Raw genomic sequence first — 14,163 nt, forward strand, 5'->3', positions numbered from 1 at the left:
TGTCCCTTGTTCAAAAGCTCCGATCTAGACCCTTGGAGATTCAAGGAGACATGACACGATGCCTATTTGCATCGAGTGCTCCTATCCCGTCTCCCATCTGTACAGTGCTTACAGCCGCGCGGATGATCGGTCTCAAGGCAAGGGTGTACGACTGACGCAATGTCCGCGATGCCAGCGTTTTGCCGACAAATACGTGGAGTATGACTTTGTCGTTCTCTTCATTGACTTGGTGCTCATCAAGCCCCAGGTAAGCAGTGGAATGTCTCGGGTGAACTGGACAATCTAACTGAGATATCTGGAACCAGGTTTACCGACACCTGCTCTTCAATAGGCTTGGGCGAGACGACAACCAGTTCGATGTGCGTATGCCCATGCAAGAGCACCCTCGAGCCAAATAACTGACAGCGAAACTCATAGCGGTCAATAATTCGCTTGGGAGTACTTTTGCTTCTCTTCGATGTCTACCTCACCTGGGCACGAATTGAGAAAGACCCATCACTTGCAGCAACCTTTCTCTCACGCGCCCCAATTATCGTCCAATATCTCTTCTTCCTAAGCTTGAATACAGTCGCAACCCTCGCACACCACCTCACTGTGCGCCTACTGGCCTCGATCCTGGTCCCGAAGTCTCGCCGATACAGCGGCCCTGACAACAGGAGCAGCAACAATGCCACCACTACCACCAATCCCGACATGAGACCCATTGCAGATGCTGCCACCCCCTTCCCCTCCGGTCCCCCAACCCCGACAAACCGGCTGTCCCCATCTGCACCTCCAGCAACGCTCCAATCCCAACCCCTCCCCAACCCCCTCGCAAGCCCGTCAAAGTCAATCCCGCCCCCCAGCGGACAAACCGAAGTCACCTCCCCAACCGACCCCTCCCCCATCCCGGAAAGCACATCAATAACACAAGCAACACAACCACCGCCGCCCCTACGACGGGCATCCACCGCCCCACTGCAGAACATCCAACCTCTCCCCCCACCGACAGCCGCAAGCCCAGCAGCGATTAGCACCGCCCTACTCGTCAGCAGCTGCGCAAAGCTATTCCCTATCCTCCTCGTAATCTGGGGCGCAGACGGCAGCGGCGGCAGCAGCAGCAACAGCAGCGCCAACCTTTCCAAACTCCCAACCCCAGGCCCCGCAGCGCAAATACGACTCCCGACGCAGCCGGCCACAATGCCGAGCGCCCTGCACCAGAGTCTGTTCCCGATGGCTCGGAGAACGCTCTCTGCAAAGGCCGTTTCGGCTTCGGTCCCTTCGCAGGCGCAGTCTTACTCGTTCTTGGAATCCTGGTTGGCTGCCACGGCTTCTTCGCTGCGGACCTCTACGCCGACGAGTTATCTAACGGGTGTTTTTGACTTGCTTGCTTCGCTGCTTTCGCTTGGTGTCGTCGATACGCATCTGGTGCTTCTGAGTAATATCGAGGCGTTGTACATCTTGCTTGGGTGTGGGTATTTGCGTGCTGTTGCCGTTGCCGTTGCTGGTCAGATTGCGCGGTGGGCGGTGCAGAGAGTTATTCTGGGAGCTGTTGGTGTTGGTTAATGGAGAGAGGCTGGTTCAGATAGGTAAATACATAATTCATACATAATGTTTATTGATTCCGACTTTCCAAGGCGTCAATCCAGGGAGTATATATGGATATCTCGCCAAGTCTTAATGCTCTTCTCGACGTTCCAGTGGTCCACCTCGAGGGCTGCTTTCCCAGTTGACACTCCATGGGCATATATGTACCTGGACAGAAATCAGGTGGACGGGTGTATGTAGCCCATCAGGTAAAAACTCAAGTAAAAGGGTTCAAATAAGAAGCCTTCGAGGCAAAGACTAGTAACGAGGAATCAGAAAGAGACATACGGATATAACGCCGTCAAAAGGGACTTGATATCTAGAAAAAGAACTATACAAAAACATAAGGCAGCTTTGCCCCAGACGCGAATCCACACGACTTCGCAATAAAAGCCAACTCCATGAGCAACATGTCTCGAGTCGCAGCAGAGCCAAGTAAAGTGGCTCTTTTATTCAGTATCCAACAAAAGCATTTCAAAACTACCAATTGCCGTACCGAGAAAAAAACAAGAAACCGAAAAAAACAGATATCACTAGTGCGGTACACGATCGGGTCTGATATCTGAGCGCTTCGGCGCAATGAGGGGATGCCACTGTGAGAGGAAGACAATAGCTGGGGAAGATGTTAGCATCTTTGTTTGTAGCAAGGATGGAACGAGAGGTAGGAGAGATGGAGATCAGATGATACGTACCCCACATCAAGTAACAGGAGACGAATGAAAGGATGAGGGTGCTGCGGAAGAGACTAAGGACCGGGATCAGTATATAGGTATTCTAACTGACAACTGCCGAGCTCGCCCAGCAGCCAGATAGGGAGTATGCGAAACTTACGTCTGGTTATCGCCCTTCGGGCTCAGGAACCAGGCTGCTGTAGAGAGGGCGACGATGATGACCAGGCCAATGACCAAGCTCCAACTGTATTTATGAGTTAGTTCCTGTTATTCTTGTGCTGGCGGCAGTGTGTCGAGGGTCGGGGGAGGGTGGTGTAGCGGGGATTTGAACAATGGCAATCTCCCCGCTACCTGGTAGTTCCATCCCACGGATGTTTCAAGAAACAAATCTACCGCTTGTCTCAAACCGGGAAGGAAAAGAGGAACGTACCCGTTTGCCATGTCGTCGGTATTTCGTTATGAGATCGTTTGTCGGAGTAAGACACACTCTAGACCGACGTAGCTCGGCGTTTGTATGTGTGTTGGTGTGGGGGGAATGTGGCAGCCTTGGCGGAAAACACCCGGAAGCTGATCGTTCAATCGTTGGTGCGTGGATGCCTGGTTATAGATCTCCGGATCCTTTGATGGCGCGGGTGGGCGGACAGGTGAGCGATGGTTCGAGATGTGGCGCGAGGGGGATCGTAACGGCGGCAGTTCGGTCAAACGTGAGAAAGGCCGAGTGATTTGAGGGCTTCGCTTGAGTAATATGCAACTGTCGGGTATGTTGCGAGCTGAGGAAAGCGAGCTGGCCAGTTGAAGTAACTCCGTTGATGTCGGAGCTCCTGGAGCTAGCGGGATGTTGAGGCAGAATGGGCAGGCGGTGGATCGAGACCAACATGACATCTACGAAGTATACAACAGTTGTAATGTGGCACTTGCTATACTACTTCACTACTTTATGACATTTATTGATACTCCTGACAGAGGGACCAGCTTCCAAATGGAAAAATCGATACTCAATGATCCATTAGGATGGCACAACAGAAGCAGAGCGGCTTAGATACAAAAGACAAGGCTCTACCTCGGAGTAACAGACAAAACGAAGCCAAGTGGAAGAATAGCGAAATAAACATGGAATGCAGAAAGCGGCGAAGCGCTTATGCGCCTTCACGGATCTTGCGGTAGCTGGCCTAAAAAAGGATGGTTAGATAGAAATGGAACTGATGTTAAGCGTCACTTAAAACTGACCTCCTGCTCGACCTGCAGCGCATCGACAGTTGGAGCAAGCTCGCTGAGGATTTCGTAAGATTTCTTGTGGAACTCGAGTTGAGCAGCGATCAAATCGGCCAAATTGCGCAGGGGCTCGGGGGTATCAAGGACCTGATGCAGATAACGTCAGCACCACAGAATACGTGGTCGTCAAGAGATGCAAACGGAAGAATACATACGTTCTTCATCACGCTCACAGCCTCCTCAGTCTGGCCAACAAACTCATCTTCGGCCTGCTCAATCTCCGCACGAGCATCCTCGCTCAGATTATCCAGATCGCCGTGAGCGGCGGCCTTTTTGCTAGCCTTAATAGAATCAAGCATCAACCGAGCGTTTTCAACATTCTTGCGCGCCTTAGCAGCGAACATCAAGTTGGTGTTGAGGGTGGTGTTCCAGCCAGCCAGGAAACGAGACTGGATCTGAGCATCCTGGGCCAGACGTGCCTCGCCAACCTTCTCCTCAGCCAGAGCGTACTTCTCCAACGCAGTGGCGAGAGGGTCCTCACCCTCGGTGCTCTGCGCAAGGGTCTGGGAGCCAGCAAGGGAGGCGCGGGCAATCGCGTGGTTGAAGGTCTTGGGCTGGGGCTTTGCGGAAGGAGGGGCTGTCAGAGCAGCTTGGGCCTCGGCGGGCGAGCCTGCCTGGGACAAGAGCTGGACCTTCTCATTGATGGTACGGCCTAGGTCATTGAAGGACTCGCGAATGTTGGGAGGGTAGTCGTAGGCTTCGTTGGAGTATTGGGAGCTGTTCGCGGGAGGTGGCGTCGGTCAGTGGCTGAGTGGAGAGGCGCACCCAAATAAAAGCCCATGGGTAGAAATGGATCACTCACGTCACCTGCAACAGCTTCTGGTGGACAAGCTTGAGCGCATCGACGCGCTTCTCAAGCTCGATGTATTCATCAGGGAGCTGGGTCTTGTCCTCGACTTGGCCCAGCTGCTCTTTGATCAGTTGCTGGGTACGTTGCGCAAAAGGCGTAAAGCTCGCACTGTCCGTCAGAAAACCACAAGGGACCAAAATGTCAGTAAGGCGACCGTCACAAGCCGAATTTGGTAGGATGGGGTGGGGAATAGGGGTGCCTACGGCGATGTACTCACCTGAAGTTTTTTCCGAATGCCTGCATTCGATCCATGATTGGCTTGACTGGTTAAATTTCAACGAGAAAAAGGAGGTACTAGGAGAACAGATAATGGAGGAAGTGATGATAGGATACCACATGTGCCATCGCGGGCGGAATGGAGCCTCGACCCTGCACCGCCTCACCTGCGCCACTTGTAAGGCACTCCAAGTCCACTCCATACTCCGTAGTCCGTGGAAAGTGATAACGTTCGAATGTTTACTGTGTACACCATACATGTATGATGTCTATGGTTGCTTTCTAGTTTTACTGTCTGACTATGTCTGACTATGTCTGACTAAATGGTAGGAAAGAGCTACCAATGGACGTCAAATACAGAAGCCACCGGAGCGAAAGTTGTATGCAGACAGTAGACTTCAATGTGTGTAGTAGGTGTGATATGCAAATTGAAGGAGAAAAATACAGAGAGATATCCTGAATCCCCATCCAAACAAAACCTTGGAATCCAATCAAGCTAAGATCATATCGTCGTGATAATTCAAACAAAAGCCGCAAAGCAGAATGGCAAGTAGCTCAGGTCAGGGTTGCCATCATAGCACGCACAAGGCGAGAGTTCGGTTCTAGAAATGATCAGCATCACAGAAAGCGAGAAAACCAGAGGGATCGGGACCATACCACTGCGCTCCTGCTTCCGCACCTCAGTAATCTCCTCCTCGTTACCGTGACTATCAATGATATCCGTTTCACGTTGCCGAGTGATCTCGATCCCACCCTGCCTCTCCAAACGAAGAAGTCGGGTTTCCTCTTCCAGCTGGCGCACGTACTCGCTCATATCATCGCTATCGCGCGGGCGAACGAGGACCATCGGACCTGCCCTGCTATAGTCTGTCTCTCGCTGCTCAACGTACTGCACAGGGGCCAAACGACCATGATCATTGACTGATACGGCCCGTCGTCGCTGGGGTCCACGGGAGATCGCCCGCACTCGCGGCCTCTCTGTGATCTCTTCATAATAGTCCTCATAGTCATCATACTCCAGACCGTGCCGCGAGCGTGACCGGTGTCGGGATGGTGATGCTTCCACGATGAAAGCCTCATGGGTAGTGCGCGGAGAAGGAGCCTGCACTCGTAAATGTTCGGTCGTCACTCGCTCGCGTGGCCTGAGAGGCGGAGACTCCGGCAATCTAAGGTATTCGGCTGTTACGAAGTCAGTCAGTGATGATATTCCTTGGTATAAGATGTTGGACGCCGAGTCTACTCACTTTGTACCGGTGAAGGCCGTCTGAACTCGCGGCTCAAGCTAAGCACCTCGTCGATCTGCTCCTTCGACAAGGCCTTCTGAATGACAATGACATCATCCTATTTTTGTCAGCAGCCGGCGACAACGTTATTGTTAAAGGAACGACCAACCTCCTCCTTGAACGGGTAACCCAGGTCCAAAATGGCATGGACATGAGCCAGGTGTCGAGGAATACGGGTCCTCCCTTTGCGCGGGTAGGGTTTCTCCTCATGATGCCTGCGGGCAGCGCTGCTCGAGCGGCGGCGACGATCAACCATATCTCGTTCACGGATATCTCTAAACTCCTCATCACCATAGTAGTCGGGCTCCGCAATTCTGATATCCTCATAGACCTCTCGTTCGCGATAGCGACCTGGAGAGAATTGATGACGAGAGGGAGGGGGTATAGGCACACGAGGAGCACGGGGAGGGCGGGGGGCCCAGATCTCGAGCATCGAGTTGCTCCATCTTACGCCGGGGTATACGGTCGAAAGTGTCCAAGGAGGACTGGCGCCTAAGTAGCTGTGGCCGTCGGAATGAGGGACTATCGTCACGGCGTCGGCGCCGGTCATGCGCCACAACCGATCCAGCAGGGGATGGGTAGTCTAGATGGTCATCTTCGTAGATTCTGCCTGGTGCACGCGCAGGGGGGCCATATCGCTCTTCTTCGCGGAAGCGGTCCTCGAAACGTTCTTCAGCATGGCGGGGTCGGTCGACGACTGGGGGACCCCGTGAGTATCGGTCGTGTCTGTCGCGAGAGTCTAGGGTCCCCGTTGACGAACGATAATCATCATAGCGAGACATGTTTGGGGAGTATCACCGGATGCTCTCAGCAAAAGAAATGACGAACCGTGGATGACGCGGGCGGCTGACTTCCCGAAAGTGGGGGAGATTCCGAGCAACCACGGGAGAGAGAGAGACCTCGAGAGACTCGATGTTGGATAAAAAGGGTAAAAGAAGAGACACTGGCGACAACAAGAAAAAGAAAATACGAGACGGCAGTCAGCCTTCGAGGAGCAAAGAGAAAGCTAAACAAGAATAAGATAGGAGACAGAGCGTCAGGCAGAAGCCGATCAGTGATGACATTGGGTCGGGACTATTGAATGTGGGGGGAAAAGGTACATCTCTCAGCCACACTTTTCTGTATGTGCTAGTCGGGCACTACTGTATCATGTATGTTGTGCCTAAATGTAGGTACTAGAGAATGACAACCAGTGATTTCATCCAATCCTAGATCTCCAAATTTTCAATGTCCTCTTCTAAGATCCCCATAGCCCAATGCGCCCGATCTGGATTGACCCTCACAAAACGACGATCGTCCACCTCCAGCACAGCCTCAGTCTGTGGCGCAGTCATTAGTATATGGAATGTTAACAGACCAAGATGGCCAAGAAGGATGCTTACATCTTCCCCTCGTTCCTTTTGTCGTGCTCGGTCCGTCTCAAATGACCGCTGATAGGGCGGTCCACGACCTTGCGCTGCAGCCGTAACCCACGCTGACTCACAGCCACCGGCAATAGCGTCTGCACTCTTCCACCCCGTCAGTCGGGAGATCTCACGGAGTTTCGAAATGGTCCAAGCTCGCTGCGTAGTATCCGTGTATTGTATAGCGGCGAAGAAGATCGGTACAGTCATGTCAGTCAGCGAAGAACCCAGATTTGGGTTGAGACTCCCCGCTTCGAGATTAAAGCGTTGTGGGTAGTAGATGCCCGCCATGATCTTCCCAATGGTTTGTGCATATCCAGCCGTTATAGGCGCAGCTACACCGGCAGCCATCATAATGGCGGGGGGCATGCAGGGATGGAGCCGGTTCAGCAGAAGGCGGATGGCATAGTAATAGCCCCAAATCACGGCGATGGTGTGTGTACGATATTGGAGGGCGGGACCAAATGGAGTTGAGATCGGGGGCGCGACATCTGCCGGCAGAGGCTGGAAATCCCGTCCAAGCGCATGAGCAAAGAGGTCAATGGCGACCAGGATTTCTTCCCATTCTTGCTCGGCTTCCTTGTAATTCATCTCCTGGGCCGCGTCATCCTGCTCTGGCGATGAGCGCGGCTCGGACGGCGTATCCTGGAATCCAGTGGGAAGGCGTGCAGGCGGTTGGGGTGGTATCATTCCGTACATTGGAGGACTGTCAGCCGATGCCGGTCCGGCTTTTGCAGATGGCCCAGTAGGCTTCGCCATAGGCGGACCTTTAGGATTAGGCGGGCCCGAGAAAGCACCAGGGGGTCCAGGTCTTTGGCCGGGAGGACCGCCAGCGAACCGACCCATGAACTGGAACATCTCAGGGCCTGGCCTCCAATCCATCCCGGCTGACTTCAGGGTTTTCAACTTCCGCTTGCGATCACGGAATCCGAAATCTGTCACTCGAGCGAGCAGAATCCACAAATGGTCCGCAGAGCCATAGATGGCGTCTAATCGGCCGATGCCCGCTCGGGGCGGGCATTGACCCCATTGAGAGTAAGGCATTCTGGTTTAGATGATAAGCAAGATTCAATTTCCGTCGGTAGCAGGTGAGATAATCTTACAATAGGTTGTTTCCGCCGATGAAGCTCTGAAGCGCATCTTGCTTTGCGTACCACCAATACAGATCGCACTGAATCCGGAACACCTCAATGTCTTTGCGGGTGAAATGCCTTTTGGGAGGCGTTGTGGATTCCTCATCGATGCCTCCAAAATGATCATAGTTGACAGCGCTTCCCATTATGGCGCCTATAAGATCTTTGTCGACGGTGCCCTCTTTTTCAGCAAAGGGATCATCCTCGGAGACAGAGTCGGGTATGCCCCACCAGGTATTTGACCAGTCTGACTGCTGCCGCTTCTCATTAGTTCGACGCCGATAGGCCCGAAGATCTCTGGTAGTTCTGGCAAAATCGATTTCTCGGATCAGATGCCCAGACCCGGCCACATGGTTATTCCACTTTGAGTGGTCGGCGGATATGACTTCGTAGTAGCCCAGTAAAAGAGTGGCCGCCAAAGTTCCGACTTGCTTGCGTCGGAGTGGCAGACCAACTGCGGTACTAACTCGTTTCAATGCATAGTGGTAGTGCTTTAGAGACACAGTCGTGGGGACTCCTTGGAGGTATGCGATATGTAAACTACTCACAGCCAGTATTGCTTGGAGCAGGGCCGGATGCTCCAAAGCCTTGAGAGCAAGCGTATAGACCCATAAACCTTGTTGCGCCGCTGGGACAGGCTCTCCAAGAACAATCGAGGAGTCAGTAGGATGTCGTTCAAATATAGACAAGGAGGGACCAGTCGAGTGAATGAAGTGAGCAAAGATGCGAGCGGTCTTGGGGTTGTTAAGGGGCGAAGAACCAAGCGTAGGACGATATGAGGCGAGAACATTAGGCTCGTTCAAATAGGTCGTGAAGGAACGTAGTTGTCGCTCGTCACGGTTGGCAGAGGTCATGATGAGGCTCAACTGATTGAAGCCTTCGACCTGCGATTGACCACCCATCTCGTCGTCCGAGTCCACGTCATAATAGTCCTCGCTTTCATCTTCCATATATACCACTTGTGACTGATGGGGTAGCCGGTGAGGTATAAACTCTTCATGAGATCGTGATTGCTGCGGTAACTGCCTTGGCGGCGGCTGATAATGATATATCATCGGTAGAGGCTGGGCCACCTGAAAAATCAGTACTCAGTATATCAGCTGCAAACCAATTGATCACCCCAACACGTACCCGAGGGACTGGATTGATGTCAAGCGGCCTAGTCATCGACATCGACATCGGATTGAGAGATGAGTCAGATGACAGTGAGGAAAGATTGGAGGCGTATTCTTCGGCAGTCTGTCCCATTGGACTGGTGACCTGCGGTCTGGTCTGAGCATTTGCCTGTGGCCTAGGTGGAGTCCTTGTCTGATACTGAACTGGCTGCTGTGTTTGTGAGTAATTAGTCGTGTTCGGCGGAATCGATGTGCTCTCCGCTTGAGCCATTGGCTGCCATATATGGGGTGGCGGTTGTGAGGAAGCTGCTGGATAGTGAAAAGGAGGCACATTGACCGGCTGGGCATGTTTCGAGGAAGAAAACTGTGACGAAAATGGCTGATAACCCACAGTCGCTGGATCAATAGGTCGCGGGGCGAGCATTGGGTGCTGCGAAGCGGCTGCCGCTTGTTGTGGGAGAACATGAGAGCTGTAGTCGTTGTACATTGGCACCCTCATATGTTGTTGCTCCATCGGCATCTGTAGATCATGACCAGGACCATTGTGGAATGATCCAAATATACCTATGGGGTTCTTGAACACGACTCGTTGGGCATATCCCTCGCAGACTCGCTTGGATTTGACGCAGTTGGTGCATATGGGCTTCTCCTCTCCGCACTTGATTCGACGTTTTCGACAAGCTATGAGGCTTGGTCAACGGGGAATCCTCTCTCTGGCTTCTTACGACATACTCAAGCAGCCGGTCTTAGTCCGTTTCTTCGGGTTTCTGCGGGTACCTGATGACCGCGCGGCTGAGGCCTCCGCAAGGCCGCCAAGAGCGGGATCCGCTGGAAGGTCCAGCTGTTCTTGAAGGTCTTCAGCCATAGCCCAGAACTGGTGTTCAAATTGAATTCCAGATGGACATGAGTGAGGTCATTATGGGGGGCTAGAAGGCACAGTTTAGGAAAAGAGAGAAGAGGAAGAAAGATGGCAACCAGAAAGTAAGAACGAGAGCTAACGCGGAGGGAAAAGGTGCCGAGGATCGCAGATCACCCGCGATAGGCCATCCGTGGTTCGTCGGGGATGAATTGGTTTCCACATGTATCATCGACACGTCTTGCATGTCGTCTCTTGAATGCACAGTATAATTGGCTCTAGGCAACGTAACAATCGCAGGGCCATTACAGGGGTAACTATAGGTAGGCTTACGAGGCAACCTTTTAGCGGCGAACGGTAAATGTTCTCGACCGGCCGATCGAGTCGCTTTATTTGTTCACTGCGACTATTTTTGTTCAATTCAATTATAGACTGGGCAAGAGGTTACACAAGGCTAGCTCAGCACTGAAGGCTTTTAGGCGAGTGAGTTCTGGGGACCCTTGGATGCCTGATACATGAGGCAGAAAACGTATGTAATATGATAGTAAAATTACCGTCCACGGGTACCGATAACGAAATTTTGAGCTACTTTTTTTTTGCGGAACAATCACTTCAAGTACGCCAACTACGAAGTTCTTGGACTCAGATCACCCGACCCTTCAGCATTAATCATGTTTGCTGTTCCAGGTTGGTCCGTTGACAGCTCTGCGCTGAAACCACAGACCCAGCCAGCCGCGCAGCCTAAGAACGAGTCCCAGCCCGAGAAGGATGCCTCTACCCCCAATGGCAAGAACAACAAGCGCAAGCGTGCCAATGACCGAGTCACCGCAGGAAATGTCGATGATATGTACCGTAGGCATATCGAGGGCCACACGGGAGGTCGCAAGGGTGGAAAGCCCGACGCAGAGGCTTCTTCTGTGAAGTCCGAGAAGAAGCAGAAGCAGAAGGAAAAGAAGGAAAAGCAGGCCCTCGAGCAAGCCGCCGCCCAGGAATCCCCCAGTGAGGGTGTGAAAGTCGCCAATGACGACGCAGAGCAAGCCGAAGAAGATAAGGCGCCAAAGAAGAAGCAGAAGAAGAACAAGAAGAACAAGGCCAACGCCTCAGAGGAGAAGACCGAGGCAGAAGATGCTACCGCTGCCCCGGCCAAACCAGCCCCTGCTCCTGCTGCGCCTGCACTCCCCCCGACCGCAAACCTCACCCCTCTCCAGCAGGCAATGCGACAGAAGCTGATCTCCTCCCGTTTCCGCCACCTGAACGAAACTCTCTACACTACCCCCTCCGAGAAAGCACTCGAGATGTTCAGCGCCAACCCAGAGCTGTTTGACGAGTACCATGCTGGATTCGCACGACAGGTCAAGGAGTCTTGGCCTATCAACCCTGTCGACGGCTATATCAAGACCATCCGCACCCGCGGTGCCATCCCGCTCCCCAGACGAGGAAAGCCCCTCAACCCTGCTAAAGGCTATCCGCTTCCCCGTCGTCCCAATGGTCTGTGTACATTTGCCGATCTGGGCTGCGGTGATGCGCAGCTTGCACGCGCGCTGACGCCCTCCGCCAAGAAGCTGAATATCAAGCTCAACAGCTACGATTTGGCCGCACCCAATGAGCTGATCACCAAAGCTGATATTTCGAACCTGCCCTTGGAAGACGGGGCGGCCGATGTGGCTATTTTCTGTCTGAGTTTGATGGGAACTAACTGGGTCTCGTTTGTTGAGGAGGCATGGCGTATTCTGCGCACCGATGGCAAGGGCGAGTGCTGGGTCAGCGAGGTCAAGAGTCGATTTGGAAAAGTCGTCCGCAAGAAGTCTATGATCGGGGCCCAGAAGCCTGGCAGCAAGGCCGACAAGAAGAAGCCCAAGAAGAAGGGTGGCAAGGATGATGATTCCGATGTCGATGAAGCTGGTATCTTTGCCGAGGATGTGCGGCCTTCAGACAACTCCGACGAAACCGATATCTCAGCATTTGTGGAGGTGTTCCGGTCGCGTGGATTTATGCTTCGCCAGGAATCAGTGGACAAATCGAACAAGATGTTCGTGAGCATGGTCTTTGTCAAGCAGGGTGGTCCGCCCACCAAGGGGAAACATGCTTCGGCTCTCAGCGCGCCTGCGCCTGGTGGCAAGAAACGTTTTGTTGAGCGCAAGCCTGATTCAGAGTCCGGTTTGACGCCTGAGCAGGAGGCTCAGGTCCTGAAGCCTTGTGTTTATAAGATCCGCTAATCGCTGCAAATATGGACTCTGCTAATAAGCTCTTGCACATAACTATCAAAATATTATGCGTGATCTATGCCTATATTCCTTCGGACTTTCAGTTACTTAGTCTATGATGGAATCGCACGTAGATAAGCTAGCGTGTCAGCGTTGGACGGCATCGTCATTATTTTTCTATTGCTCCTGACATAGATACTAGCCTCCAAATCAAGTCCGAGGAGCCCCTTCATGAGATATCTTCAATTACTTGCCCTCATTGGTTGTTGCCTAGCTGTGTGACAGCCTGGCCCATCTCCTCATCGTTATAGATGCGGAAACCCTTCTCCTTGGTCACACTGGCCAATTGAACGTTCTTCGAATCAAGCTTCTCCTCCATGACCTGCTTCAAGGTCTTGAGAACCAGCGTCTCGGCCTCTGCTAGAGTCAAAGACCGATGGTATTCATTCTGTAGCTCCGCCTGCGCGCCTTCGCTTCCCGAGCCGATGGCCTTGGCGTCATACCGGTAGAATGTGCCGGAGGGTTCAGCATGGTATCTAACAAAAGAAACAGATTAGTAAATTTTCCAACCTAAATGAAGACACCACGTCACTCACAGCTGGGGGCCATCCTCATCGTAACCAGCGATTAACAAAGCAACACCAAACGGTCTGCTCATGACACTCTCCTCATCGTCACCGCTCTCACCGAATCGCAAAGCCAAGTCGCAAATGGCTTGCGTGGTGCTTTCGACTCGTAGAGGCTCGGCATAGTGGAAGGCGTGGTTCTGGCACTCAACGCGGGCGTGTTCGACCAAGTTGCGGGCGTCGGCCTGCAGTCCGGACATGGCACAGCCGATGTGCTGGTCAATTTCGACGATCTTCTCGACGGATGAGGCTTCGAGTAGGGTAGATGTTACGCGCTTCTCAACACCGAGGATGACGCCCTCAGATGTTGCTACCTGGCTGAGTGTCAGAGGTACATTCCCATAATCACGTTATCCTTGGTTGAGCGCTTCGATGAAAGGACACAGATCGCTTCGCAGTGCTTTGTGGCTCTCAATGGGCTTTTAGAGGAAATAGAAAATGTGCGGTATGACATACTCCGATCGCTGTGGAGCCTAGTTTGATAGCTTCAAGAGAGTATTCGACCTGGAACAAACGACCTTCGGGAGAGAAGGTGCTGCGAAAGGATCATTGTCAGGCTGGAGGTCCATCTAAATAGAGGATCATTCGGAAAACGCACTTGATTCCACGGTCTGTTCAGAGCTGTTAGTTGATTCCGCATCGGTGAGGGGAGACGTCGGTCAAGCTTACCATATTCTGATCGTGCAATGAACATATTGAGTGATTTGTTGAGATAGAAGAGACTTGTCAGAAATAAAACCAACGAAGCAGTATAGAATCACGATGGAGGAGGGAATCAGTTGAAGCGGAGGAGGAACAGAGGTGTCTGAGTGAAGCTCGGGAAGGAAGCTCTCGACGTACGCAAGAGGTGAGTGCCTGGTTGCCTTGATGCCTGAGGCTGTATTCCGGCCTAAACCAAAGTGGAGTTGTTTGGATACTTGCATCTTCTCCCCATACATTCATTTCGCTCTTTGTTGCAGGCCCTCGAT

General features: G+C 52.6%; 7 protein-coding genes across 7 annotated transcripts; 2 read left to right on the top strand and 5 right to left on the bottom strand.

Annotated features, from left to right (window-relative positions):
• Positions 1 to 58: 58 nt before the first annotated feature.
• On the top strand, positions 59 to 1,545 carry N7515_007828 (sterol homeostasis protein ARV1; the record flags this gene model as incomplete). The annotated part of the gene is made up of 3 exons (XM_056668572.1): positions 59 to 247; positions 306 to 359; positions 418 to 1,545. The coding sequence occupies 3 exons, from the start codon at positions 59 to 61 to the stop codon at positions 1,543 to 1,545; spliced, it is 1,371 nt and encodes a 456-aa protein (XP_056518402.1).
• Positions 1,546 to 2,099: 554 nt separating this feature from the next.
• N7515_007829 (uncharacterized protein) lies at positions 2,100 to 2,678 on the bottom strand (the record flags this gene model as incomplete). The annotated part of the gene is made up of 4 exons (XM_056668573.1): positions 2,100 to 2,179; positions 2,259 to 2,311; positions 2,398 to 2,481; positions 2,668 to 2,678. 4 exons carry the CDS (start codon positions 2,676 to 2,678, stop codon positions 2,100 to 2,102), a joined length of 228 nt encoding a protein of 75 aa, XP_056518403.1.
• Positions 2,679 to 3,373: 695 nt separating this feature from the next.
• On the bottom strand, positions 3,374 to 4,611 carry N7515_007830 (BAR domain-containing protein; the record flags this gene model as incomplete). Its single annotated transcript, XM_056668574.1, has 5 exons — positions 3,374 to 3,406; positions 3,465 to 3,596; positions 3,665 to 4,226; positions 4,312 to 4,467; positions 4,577 to 4,611. The coding sequence occupies 5 exons, from the start codon at positions 4,609 to 4,611 to the stop codon at positions 3,374 to 3,376; spliced, it is 918 nt and encodes a 305-aa protein (XP_056518404.1).
• A 519-nt stretch (positions 4,612 to 5,130) lies between these two features.
• N7515_007831 (uncharacterized protein) lies at positions 5,131 to 6,640 on the bottom strand (the record flags this gene model as incomplete). The annotated part of the gene is made up of 5 exons (XM_056668575.1): positions 5,131 to 5,177; positions 5,233 to 5,754; positions 5,820 to 5,916; positions 5,968 to 6,209; positions 6,250 to 6,640. The coding sequence occupies 5 exons, from the start codon at positions 6,638 to 6,640 to the stop codon at positions 5,131 to 5,133; spliced, it is 1,299 nt and encodes a 432-aa protein (XP_056518405.1).
• Positions 6,641 to 7,066: 426 nt separating this feature from the next.
• On the bottom strand, positions 7,067 to 10,374 carry N7515_007832 (uncharacterized protein; the record flags this gene model as incomplete). Its single annotated transcript, XM_056668576.1, has 4 exons — positions 7,067 to 8,306; positions 8,365 to 9,467; positions 9,526 to 10,190; positions 10,242 to 10,374. 4 exons carry the CDS (start codon positions 10,372 to 10,374, stop codon positions 7,067 to 7,069), a joined length of 3,141 nt encoding a protein of 1,046 aa, XP_056518406.1.
• Positions 10,375 to 11,036: 662 nt separating this feature from the next.
• Positions 11,037 to 12,581, top strand: N7515_007833 (25S rRNA (adenine645-N1)-methyltransferase; the record flags this gene model as incomplete). Its single annotated transcript, XM_056668577.1, has 1 exon — positions 11,037 to 12,581. The coding sequence occupies one exon, from the start codon at positions 11,037 to 11,039 to the stop codon at positions 12,579 to 12,581; it is 1,545 nt and encodes a 514-aa protein (XP_056518407.1).
• A 244-nt stretch (positions 12,582 to 12,825) lies between these two features.
• pup2 (proteasome core particle subunit alpha 5) lies at positions 12,826 to 13,889 on the bottom strand (the record flags this gene model as incomplete). The annotated part of the gene is made up of 5 exons (XM_056668578.1): positions 12,826 to 13,105; positions 13,166 to 13,509; positions 13,652 to 13,730; positions 13,794 to 13,806; positions 13,865 to 13,889. The coding sequence occupies 5 exons, from the start codon at positions 13,887 to 13,889 to the stop codon at positions 12,826 to 12,828; spliced, it is 741 nt and encodes a 246-aa protein (XP_056518408.1).
• Positions 13,890 to 14,163: the final 274 nt, after the last annotated feature.

Source organism: Penicillium bovifimosum (genome assembly GCF_028826915.1).
Source record: "Penicillium bovifimosum strain IBT 22155 chromosome Unknown utg000006l_segment0_segment0, whole genome shotgun sequence".
In the NCBI taxonomy this organism is placed as follows: Eukaryota; Fungi; Ascomycota; class Eurotiomycetes; order Eurotiales; family Aspergillaceae; genus Penicillium; species Penicillium bovifimosum.